Source organism: Echinococcus granulosus (genome assembly GCF_000524195.1).
Source record: "Echinococcus granulosus chromosome Unknown EG_S00029, whole genome shotgun sequence".
Taxonomy (NCBI): domain Eukaryota; kingdom Metazoa; phylum Platyhelminthes; class Cestoda; order Cyclophyllidea; family Taeniidae; genus Echinococcus; species Echinococcus granulosus.
The window spans coordinates 275,718-287,763 of NW_020170409.1; the positions used below are offsets into that span (position 1 = coordinate 275,718).

Consider the following 12,046-nt stretch of genomic DNA (forward strand, 5'->3'; position numbering starts at 1 on the left):
GACTTTCTTTTGATAGTAAAACATGATCATGTTGGGTGAAAGCCAAAGTAAGCATAAGGACTGGGGAAATGGAGGGTTCTCTAGAAGCATGAGGAGATTGTGGAATTAAGAAAGAAATATATTTTGAGCACACAGAAGAGCTAAACGATTGGAAGCTCGACCGCCACCAATACAGACATGGATTAGTAGTATGCCAGACGCATGTAGGCTACCGTGCTGAAGAACTTTGTCACAATTACGATCCCTCAGGTGCAGACACCTATTGGCAATTCCGAATGATTGCCAGCCATTTCTTTGATGAGTGAAGGGTAAAGTGGCGAGGACTCCCCAGCAGTCATGAACAAGTGCAGGCGGGTGCGAAGTGGACGTATCAAGCTAGGAGCTCTGTGATTGGTTGGTGAGGAAAGTGCCCATGGCCATATCAGCACACCACACACCCACACAAACCAGCACACAACCTGCCCTGCCGTCGCGGTTGCTGTCTCCGCCCGTCGACATGGTCCTCCTTGGCTTCTTTACTCTCGCTCTATTCACCGGATCTATCAACTCCTCGAGTATGTTGATGACTGCATTATCAGTCGATGTGTCATCTGCGGTTGATTGGGCACGTTTATAGACTTTCGTAGCTCGAAGTCAGAAGTTACTTTTATATCTCCCATTAAACGATTAATTTTTCCACTAAAAAAACTATTTTCAATAAGAGCATTAACATTTAAAAATATATTTTTTCCGTTGTTTTATAGAAATTACGACGTAATGTTCCAAAATAAGTGAATTAAAGCTTAGCTAAATGGCTTTTTCAAATCCAGTTTGGAGCCATGTCTGTCCAGACTTGGCCACTAGTGTTTGGTTTTTTTAAAGATGAGTACATTAATAGGGCAACTTTAAATGCAAAATAGGTTGCCTATTCCGATGACGGGAAACCAAACACAGAAATGCGCCTTTTTTGTTTTTGAAGTAAAGGATTATAAGCTGTTTTTGAAAAAAAACACCCCGGCGTCAGAGAAAAAATATAATTCGTTACCTGTTGTGCTGCGACATAGTGTCCGAATTTGATTGGTGCACCAAATGGAAATAGACAACATGATAATGCGGCCAACGGTCACAATTTCACTCAATAAAATATAGCTCTTCTCATCCTGCCTAGAATGGGAAAGACCTAAAACTGCTATAAATGGATTTCTATTGCGCTTGCCAGCTGGGTCTCGGGGGAGAGCAACCGCAAAAGCCTATGTAAAGTGTTATATCTATGGGTATGCTGCTTAGAGACTACAAAATGTAATTCCCTCCCGAATAAGTTCATCCTACGTCTATTTGATTGCTCTAAAATAATCCATCTGTTTGTGGCTTACAGCTCAGTTATAAGGGGAAAGAGGCTATGTTGACGGCAATGCTTTCGAGAATATATATTTCGAGTGGCGAATGTGTTTTAAGCGCTGATATGTGTCAGGCATTACGCAACTATCAACTCGGATGACACCTATAAGGGAATGCCCATTTTAAAGTGCGGAACATGAACAAAATACAGGAGCGGCAGTGCTAAATGAGCAAAATTTTTCCCCCAAAATGAAATTTTAGCATGTCTGCCTGCAGGGAAACCTCATAACTGATCACGAGACAACTAATTTTAGGCGATATAAAAAATGATTTTTTTGCTCTATTTTTGATTTGAAAAAAATAAACACCAATTTTTCATTAATTAAACGTCTATCAAAAGGAATTTGTAGGGTTAAATGATGAAATATTTAAAAGATGGCGGGAATTTCATCTCAATATAAACAGTGTTAGGTAACTTGGACTACTTATGCGCTCATGCGTTTTTGAGAGCTCCAAGCAGGCCTTATCAGATTGTTGTTTTATGAGATTTGCCTTGTTCCGACACTTAACTTGTAAACTGGGTACCTTTATGCATTGCTTAGGCTTCCACCTGCCTGCGACATTTGTCGTAACTTTGAATTTGCTCCTCCATGCCGCACACTATTCCAGCAGCCGCTTGAATATTTGGAAGGCCTTTTTTACCAAACCAAACGCCTTACCTATTCAGCGCCCTGCCAGTGGAAGCCAACCAATACACATCACTGGCAATGGCATTTTAAGTCGAGCGAATACCCATTCAACATCAACTGTTTAGGTGCTCACTGTGATGGGCGTTGATGGCGAGTTGCAAATCACTGGGTGAACAAACGAAGGATTTAACATTAAGTTGGTTTTTTAGGATATAATTATGTAGATTCGTTGCCCAGTAGGCCATATCGTATTTACTATTGCTGCTCCACATCTACCACTTAAGTGGACTTTTTCAAATAAATTTTTACAAAAAGTGCGAATGCATTTTCTGTGGATAAGCTTAAAACGAGTCAGTTGATAGACGAGGTTCTCTCCACAGGCTCTAGTAGTCTGCGGCATGATGTACACCGCATAGTAGTTTTATCTACGGCTCATATCCCAAAGCGTCTGAGTAATACTTTGGCAGTTTGTTGTTTGCTTTTGCGGGCACTTGAGGCTACGCCTTTGTACCTTTGTCAGGTCGTACAGCCTCTAGGCAGCCCAACCCTTCTGGAAGTCTCGAAGCGCTACAGTCAAAGTCAGTACTAATCATTTCATCTATCACCTTAATTTCTACACTTGTTGTTAATGACTTTACTAATTCCAAGTTTTACAAAAAGAATTGCATCTGTTAAACTCATAACAAGCATGCTAATATGATAAATGTAGTGGTAATAAAGTAGGTGCGGGAAAATCATTACCTTTATTTCTTCCTATGCAAACTTTGATGCCAGCAAATTGAGGTAACTAAATTCTTTTCGTGAATCTGCGCTATCTCCAATTTCTGAAAAAGAAGGACAAATGGCTGCTTTTAATTAGTTATACGCTCGGGTTTTTTAAACATCTCCTAAAACTCAAAAAATGGCATAAATGCTTGCCGATGACGTATGAAGTCGTAAAATAAAACCCGGCTCTAATAATAATTGCATATTAGCATGTCCAAAGGGTATAAACCGTTTGTATCGATCTTCAATAAACCACAGCGAATCGATATCGATCGGTCACAGTTGAGCTGTGCTTGCCGGTACTTTCGCTCGCCAGAAAGTGCGTCGCGCAACGCTGAGGCTGTACTGGCGAACAATTGCCCTCGACACATTTCAGTCAGCGTTCATTCTCACAAAGTCAGATATTCTGCTTTTAAAAACAATTTTAAATAACATTTCTGCATTTTGAGGAATTGCTTTTCATGTGCGAAATAGAAGTAGGTTGATTGTAAGCAGTCTTCAAAGGTTACACAAATCAAAGAAGGATATATAACGGTTATTGATGTAGCTACCAGCTCTAAATTTAGATTTACATGGATACATCTTGCCATTTTACGCAACCGTTTGCGAAAATATTCATTATTTAGCATAAATATCTTAGCAGCCTATCAGACGAATAAATTACTTTGGCGATGAAAATGGGTTCTGCATACACCTTCATTATCGAAGGGCTGACTATGATGCAAACATGTATCCATGCTGAGAAAGTGCATTGGTAGTAAACGTGGCGTGATCGTGTTTCATGAGATCATTTTCCGAAAAGCATAAGCTAAGCTTATTTTTTTATTCAGACTGAGATAAAATCTGACAGCAAGTACTAGTCTATAACAAACGAGAACATTTAAGACATGGCGGACAATAAGGTGTGCTCTTCTCCTTGTTCCATCCACTGTCTGGCCTTCACTGCTCTATCTCTAACAGCGAACTCTTAAGCGACCTTCGCAAAATAAATAATCTAATGTCACCTATCAAAAGTACAAATAAACAATGCTCATTTATGACACGATTTTTGTTTCCTAACGCCACAGGAGTTCAATTGCTGAGTTTGAAGAATGCCAGGGCCTACGCCAATTCCGTGGCGGAGGACAGTTTACCAACCTATGCCATCGACGAGGAGGAGGGCGTAAACCTACCGACCTGCTTTCACTCTAAGATGGGCCACTTCGACCCTGACGGCTTCAGTTGGCTCGTCATCGATCTCGGCGTCGTTACGCAGAACATCACGGAGATCTACCTCGTCCACAACTCCAACACCGCAGGTACCATTTTCTAAAAAATCCTCCTTTGGTAGTCCGTTTTTCTTACCTCTCTAGACTACCTCCAATCGAACATTAGTCCATAATTGTGAAGTTGTAAAAGCGAGAAAAAATGTCACCGTCGTAATGGGTCGAAGAAATCCCACTGTTTCCTGTGGACCAGTCTATGTGAATTTAATTAAAGCAGTAAGCAACAAAAGCATTGCGTGCATGAAAAAAAACTTACATTAATGCCGTTTCTTGTAAACAAGATACCCGCTTATTAGCAGCAAGTACTCAGGAAGGGCTTCGAGAACAGTGCGTTGGTGACGGTCCTGACCGTGGTGGCTTCTAACCCACTACCAAAGCATCCTATCAAGCAAACATTCAACTAAAACGTAAAACTCCTGAACACAGATGTCTTGTCTGCTCATAGCTCATCGTGAACTTGCATGGGTGACGAATCTTTCTGTGAAAACAAAGAACCTAATCATTCACACAAAACTCTCCTCATGTGGAACACTAGGAAAGGTAAGTTATCTTAGGATAGCTCGTGTGTATAGACAAATAGTTGCGTCGAAGATATGCAGAGCTTGTTTAAACGCTGCAATTCGTGCACATACACAAAATTGGGGAAACTGTGAGAAAAAAGCGCTATTCCCTTGCTTTAAACCTCTTCTTTTATTTTCCAATTCAAAAGCCTCGGTTCCACTTTATGCTATAGGGCAAAATCATGGTTCTTTCACAAATTCATTTCATGTAACACTTTAGGCTATCTATAATTACAAAAATACATTGTAATCGAGGGATTTTTAGTCATTTTTGCGGCACAGTTGAGGAATAGTCCGGCTAGAACAACGCCACTCACCTCCTCAGAGAATTCAATCCCTGTACAGTCCGATGCATTAAGTGTCAAATTACGTCCACTTCTTGACTCCACTTTTTTGTAATTCATTTCCTAAAAATGTCAGCTACAGCAATTTGTTTCATAAAAGGAAAGAGCACATAAAAATTAGTGCCTTACGAAGCAAGGAAGCATCGAAGATTGCGTCTCTAAGTTCCCGCCTCGGGTGCATGGCTAAAGGGCTTTACGTCGCCTCAGCATCGTTATGTGGTAATGGATTGAAGTAACTATAATAATCATGTGAAAAATTGCCTTAGGTTTTTTGGACCTTGTTTAAAAGTAGACTTGTAATTTGACAATAAATTCACCATAAGTTAAATTGGAATGATGCAAGTACCGTGACTATCGAAAAGTTTAAACAGGCTGGACTGAATCGTCGGCAGATTTTGGAAGCAGCTAAAAGGCGAATTTTGGGGTTGAGCTCACCGAGTTGTTCATTGAGCAGGGCTCATTTTATCAGCTTCTCCTAATACCACCTTATTGCACTAATTATATGGCACTTCAAGGAGACAACTCGACGCTTCAATACTGAGTGACTTGATGGTTAAATTATATATCGAAACAACCCCCATAAATAAGTCCAAAATCTTAATGTATTTTGTTGTAATGTAAGACACCTTTGCAGAAATTCGAATGCAGTATTTACTGTTCATATATTTTGGTACTCTATATTTAAAGAAAGGGCAAAAATGGGTTTCCCCTTTTCTGTCAGACTTGTCGGTTGAAAGCACCACCCTAGTTTAAACCAGCACCAAAAGGCACTAGAGTCATCTCCAAGGTCCCTGCTTTATCCTGATATCATTGGTATGCCACTTAAAACCTTCAAAAATGCATAGCTGACAGTTCCGTACAAGTGCTGCGTGAAATAAATGTCGACTATTGCGTGACCAAAGGACATGCTTTAGCCACTAAAAGCCTTTACTGTTCAATTAATCACTATTCATAAAACAAAATTTTGCATATTGCATTTGGCCTTTGAAGAGGTGCATTATTCCAAGTTTTGTAAATACATGACGTGCTGTACAAGTTTTATTACCGGTTCCATCGTGGAGACTACGCGCCCAGACAGCTCGAGTCATTAATTTGGGTGGTTGGTATCAAAACCCCTAATAAATAGATATTGTGTCCACCCTTTGGGATAGAAATTAGACTTGCAAATAAACCTTAAATGAGTTTACTGTTTGTCTCAAGATAGGCCAAAATTTATAATCGCTTTAGTAAGCCCCTAACGCTTTGCATGCTGAATGGACGGCTGGAAGATTTGGCGTCCTAGCTCTTCCTATTGTAAGGCTTTATCAAAGTACGTTAGGGCATTGTTGTGCCGGTTGCCGATTGACGTGTCCACAGCGCCATGAGCTCTGCGAGTCCCGCCTACTACAATGTCGATGTAGAGGGTGACGTATTTGGATATTTGACTTCGCAGAAACAAATGACAACCTCGTTAAACGGTTTTTTGCTTGAATAAAAAGAGCTGACCGAACTCTACAGCCAACCTTATTGAATAGATTTTTCTTCTGTCAGTTAAGATGGTGTTTAAAAATTGCTATCAAAACTAAGGCAAACGCAAATTAGTATCCGCTTAAGAGGGAGGTTGAAGATATTAGTCAGGGACGAATGGCTAAGCCCGGGACAAAAGCTCGATTAAATTAATGACACAAATAAAATGAAAGAGCGGCTGAGTTGGTGAAACGACTGAATGAATGAGCTAGGAGTTGTTAAATAACTGAGTGGGTAAATGAAGGAAGGAATAAGCTAGTGGCTTTATGGTCTTTGAGGAGGTAGGTGCACTAGAATTAAAGATAAGAAATAAGTAAGGGATTATTGGAGTAAATAGGTAAAGGAGTGATTAATTAGACCGACGGTTGATTTAGTGACTGATAATTGCTTTCTTAATCGAATGGCCAATTTTGATGGCTCAAAATTACGGCTTTTTCAGACGTCTCTGACCTCGAAGTATTCGTGACGACGTACATGCACAGCGTGACGCACTACGGCGGTGGGGTGAAGGTTACGGCAGGACTGCCATGGGACGCCTATTCACTGTGCAATACCGCCACCTCCGATCTCCACAGCGTCAACAGCGCAACCGTCCACTGCGCTACTCCTCTCCACGGCCGGTGGCTCCTGTTGCGTCGCCAGCAACAGCCCCTTCAACTCTGTCTGCTTGCCATCTATGTCCGAAAAAGTACGTCTCTCAGAGTCTCCTTGTTGTACATGAACTACTCCTGAAGATGGTAATAGGAGTATAAAGGTATATGCACGATTTTTTGGCAGCACAAAAGGACAGATAGCTGAATGCTTAAAATATGCTTACACGTCCGTTGTTTGATGAGATAATTCCTGCTCCACTGAGCATAAGTAAAACGGAAATCCATTAAATGGAATTTTTATCGTGAGGTTTCGCCACTTTGTTAAGGTATTCACTACTAAGTTCTGCACTAGAGGAAGATCAGCCGTCACAGCCTAGAAATCTTCTTGCTGTAACATAATATTACGTTTGTTTTTCTTTTCCAGTTACTCTATTGTAACAAATGCTGTCATATGTGATGTGCGCTATTAGATAAGAAAACTGGAAGTCCTCAATATATGAAGCTAGCATCAACATTTACTTAGAGGTAGGCTTACGACCGAAAAAATCTATTTAAAATTGAATGACCTGCCATAAATAGAGATTAAATTCATTAATTAGATTAGTTCCTTATTTTTTATGGAAAACAAGAAAATCCGGTGTTAAGCAAGGAATTTGACTACCAAAAGGCTTTCAAATAGGGCTTGAGAAGGAGAGTTGTGAATGTTATGTGTCAGTTTTAAAGCGCCATAATGAAGCCCCGATAATGATATCCCACGTAAACAGGGCCTATGTGCATAATTTTAAGTTTCTTGTTAAGTACGCCACCGAATGGCCTTTTTGTGCTTTCACAATGCCGTTCGACTCATGCCTCTCGAAGCACCATCCTCCCTTTGAAAAGAATAGCATTACATTGACATCCTAATCACTTTTGCATGAGTTGGGCTCTCGGATTGATTTACTAATTCAGTGTATGATGAAAAGGAATCGTACTTTGGTTTGACTTACCTCTGTAGAGGGCAAGAGTGATTCTTGAAAAAAATGGTATGTTCCTTAGTTTGACTGAATCGGATATACGGAAATCATTGAGCCACATGCTATGTACATGAAAGGTCTTATACCTTTTAATTAATTAATCATTTTTGTCACATTTTGAAGGGAAATTCAAATAAGTGTCGTCTCAATGATGACGAGTGATAAAATCAGCGCCACCTGTCAGTAAGTCTCAAAATAGGTCATTACCATGACTCGAAGGTTGGGGAAGATTTAACAAAGTGACTATTTCAAAAGATGAAGTTCAATTTTTGGGATCGACAAGTAGGTTCATTTGATGATTTTGGCACCAATAACCATGCAATTTTCTCAAATTAGATCAGTATAAAAGAGGAGTTACGAGTAGGTAAGTGTTGAAGAAAAGCAGTTTTCAAATGAAGAGCTCTTAAAGTGGCGTGATAAAAGAAGGTCCTTATTCCAAAAGATCAACCTCGTTCCCACATGCACCAGATCAAAAAGGTCCTAAAGCGTCGGCTCTTCTGGGCGAATGAGTTCGGAGTCAGCTTTCGAACCACAATAATCTACACTACAAATTTTGACAATGGGCAATAGCTTGAAAACTCCAAAATTAATAAGTGAGAAGGACATGGAAGAGAAGTCCCTGTTTCGCAGGGCTCGTTATCTATTCATGCATATTCTAGGCAGGAATACTTTTCCATACAATTTCCTTTCTGTATGGTTGGCTGCTTCAGGTTATAAATCTTATACCATAAAAATGGTGGCAGCTAAGAGCAGGTTTTTGGAGACACTTGAATTGCTCCTGAATATCTTTCAGGGTATTTAAAATGATAAACAGCTGTATTACCGACGTGCGGAGGGGCTGATGCAAAATCAGCATAGATGGCATGAGTAGGACCCCCGGTACCTTTGGTGAGGCCGAATCGCAAAAGAGGAAAGGCCTATATAGTCAACCAAACACTTAAATCATATATTCTTGCATCGCAGTTAAAAATAGAGAAATCCCATTTAGGGTACCTCAAACTTGATGATTACAAAAGCGGGGTGAAGAAGAGAGGGCATAGTTTCCCAAAATCTAGCGTCTACTTCTTGTCGAATCATATGAATTCATATTCTAAAAACGCTTTTCACGTTCTGACAAAGTGGACTTGACGTCATAATTTGGATCCAACTGCTTTTCAAAAAGTAAAAGGGCTGTATCATAACTTGAAAAAAACTGGTCCAGCTGGAAAAACATGATGGTAGTAAATAGGTACTATCCTGGCGACCGTGGAAATAAGCCATCAGTTTGTGTAAATCAAAACGAAGGATATGGGCAAGACGGTTATCTTTCACGAAACTCATTATAACTCCTGCGGATTTTTATAGATGAGTTACTTTGGATGGCGCTGTTGACCAAATTGATTCCTACAGTTGAGCTTGGCGAGTGCAAGGCAAAGTCATACTTGAAAGAAATAAAGAGGCTGCGAGTCACCAGGTGGCTTAATTATAGGCGTGCAGAAGAACTGAGAGGGTCCTGTGTCAATGGAAATGACTGGGTAATTATGCACGACTCAGGTGTGACCACGTCCTAAAATACTCTCCCCTGTGAATTAGTGAATTGGACTTACTCTTTTACTGGCATATATCACCCACCAAAAGACAGTGTCGTGGTGCCATTATGAAATTAGCGTATATAAGATGGAGTGATTAAAATAAGCTATCATTATCTCGTTTAGCAGAACATAGGGACTTAAAAATTTATATTTTCAATTTGAGATATAATGGATGGAAGACGCCCTACATAAAAAGTGCAGCAAAAAACCGTGAGATTGGATTCTAAGCCATAAAATTCACGATCAGTAAGGCTAAAACACTGAAACTAAAGGATCAACATCAATGAGGTGAAAGAGGATGGCTACAAAAGCGACGGTTAAAATGAAACATGGACTACAGGTGCCTCTGCCTATGATCACAAAAAATGAAATATTGTTTTTCCAACTAAGGCCGACATGTCCAATCTGTCACACTTACGAAAAGTAAGGTTTCTAAAATATCTAATACGAAATAAAGTGCATTACCCTCAAGAGCAAGGTGAAGGAGATGTAAATGGCCACTATTGTGATAAAAGACAGGTACAGGAAAAGTCAAAATAAATGATTGAGGAAGTAGGCGCTAAAAATGATGACCCTATTTCCTAGAGCATGGCAACGATTTCTAACGTCCTGCAGACGTGGTAATGTCATTATGTACTATTTTTTGTTATGTTTGAATATGTTTGCCACTACCTTTTGGCGAAGTTCGCTAAGGAAATACAAGAAATTTGAGACCGTTTTACGAGAGTAAGCGCTGCTACCAGCGGATCTTTAAACAAAGAGCCTCAATTTGAAGAAAGGTAATGGAAGTTTTCTTGAAAAAAATTCAAAAAAATAAGGAAAGTACTAATGAAAAGGTCCATCTTTGTTTGATTTGTGCTGTCAGCTATGTCTGCTAGAAAAAGTTTACTAAGCAGTTCTCACATGCAGAAGAATAAATGTCTAATTTACAACAAAGGGCCAACAAAAGAAGACCCAGGTCTGTAATTTTTACTGTGAATTGCTTCTTCTCCTCAGACGAGAATCGCTGTTTCAAGCCCGTGGACCCTATCTTGAATTTCTACGCTAGGGCAAATGAATTCCGACTAGAGCGTCATATCTCCCTGGAGCAGTGTCGCGAATCGTGTGCTGGGACACCGAGCTGTCAGGGCCTCGCCTTCTCAAAACGGTCCCAACGACATTCCACCGGCCTATGTCGCCTCTTCCGCGAATCTACTACCACTGACGTCAACGATGACGTCGAAAACACCTCCCAGCTCATCAAGTGCGAGGAGGACTGTCAGCTTGAACAAAATGAATGTAATCTTGGTGGGCACTTGCGCATTTAATGCTCCACTTTCTACCAGCTACCTTTTTCTGATCCTAAGTGCTTAATTCCAGTGAAAAAGTGTCGGTCAGTTCTATGGCAATTTACAAAATACCAGTAAAAGTAAAGAAAGTAGGCTAAATACACACTTGCCTAAAATAGAGCAGGCAAAATAAAAATTATTGACATCGGCTCATAAAAGTGCAACAGGCAATTGAAAAGTGTTTTCAATGCTAAGCTGCAGTCAAATGCAACATTTTCGGATTTAATAGCGATGGGTAATCACGATTACTCTTGATTTAGTGGGAGGAAACCATGAACAAGTTTTTGGAAAAGAAATTCGTTGATCAATTGGAAGTATCGACATCGAATGAAATGTATTCAAGGTCTCGAATTTCCTAGGTAACGTATAAAACTGACTGATCTGTGTCCTCACTTTTCCTCCCAAAAGCCTCCAAAATGTCCTAATGCCCTCAAATGAGACTGCAAATTAGCGGAAAGGCCGGGTTTTCCATGAATAGTTTCCGCAGATTTCATTTCGTTACGGTTCCCGGCAAAAAACTTTGCGGTTAATTTAAAAAAAACAGCAGCATTACTCCTTCACCTTTATTACTTCCAGCTCATTACCTTTCCAGTGGATTAGTATAAAAATACTCTCTTTAAGTTATGATATAAGCACTAGATAACATTTTGTAGAGCTGGAAATGTATGCATGCCTTTTGTGATGGCCGTCCCGAATTGAGCAGATGTGTTACTTATAATGAAGAGCGACTATACCGTCATAGAGACCTTTATATGCTTTGTCCTTTACCTTTGTACTTAAATAATTTCTTCTATCTTCTTTCTTTCAATCAAAAAATCAATCTAAAAACATCAACCTATTCGTTACCTATTTATGTGGCCTCTTTTGTCCAAAAATAATGTCCATATGACAGGCGTGTTTTTGGAATTAGTTATATTGTGCGATATAGGAGAAATATCAACGACTTGGGTTACAGTTTTATCCCCTCCCTGATATCCCTTTCTTTAAAGAAGAAACTCCTTAAACTAAATTTTTTGTAATATTAGAGGACTTTTGCGTCCTTGGGTGTTCCATCCTCCCTCCTTCCCATTTAGTGAATGTCCCAAACAACAATTC

At 39.9% G+C, this 12,046-nt stretch overlaps 1 protein-coding gene across 1 annotated transcript; it reads left to right on the top strand. All coding sequences in view use genetic code 11, as the record gives it.

The window, feature by feature from the left end:
* Positions 1 to 412: 412 nt before the first annotated feature.
* EGR_04562 (hypothetical protein) lies at positions 413 to 10,930 on the top strand (the record flags this gene model as incomplete). The annotated part of the gene is made up of 4 exons (XM_024493811.1): positions 413 to 554; positions 3,839 to 4,069; positions 6,886 to 7,134; positions 10,620 to 10,930. The coding sequence occupies 4 exons, from the start codon at positions 413 to 415 to the stop codon at positions 10,928 to 10,930; spliced, it is 933 nt and encodes a 310-aa protein (XP_024351739.1).
* Positions 10,931 to 12,046: the final 1,116 nt, after the last annotated feature.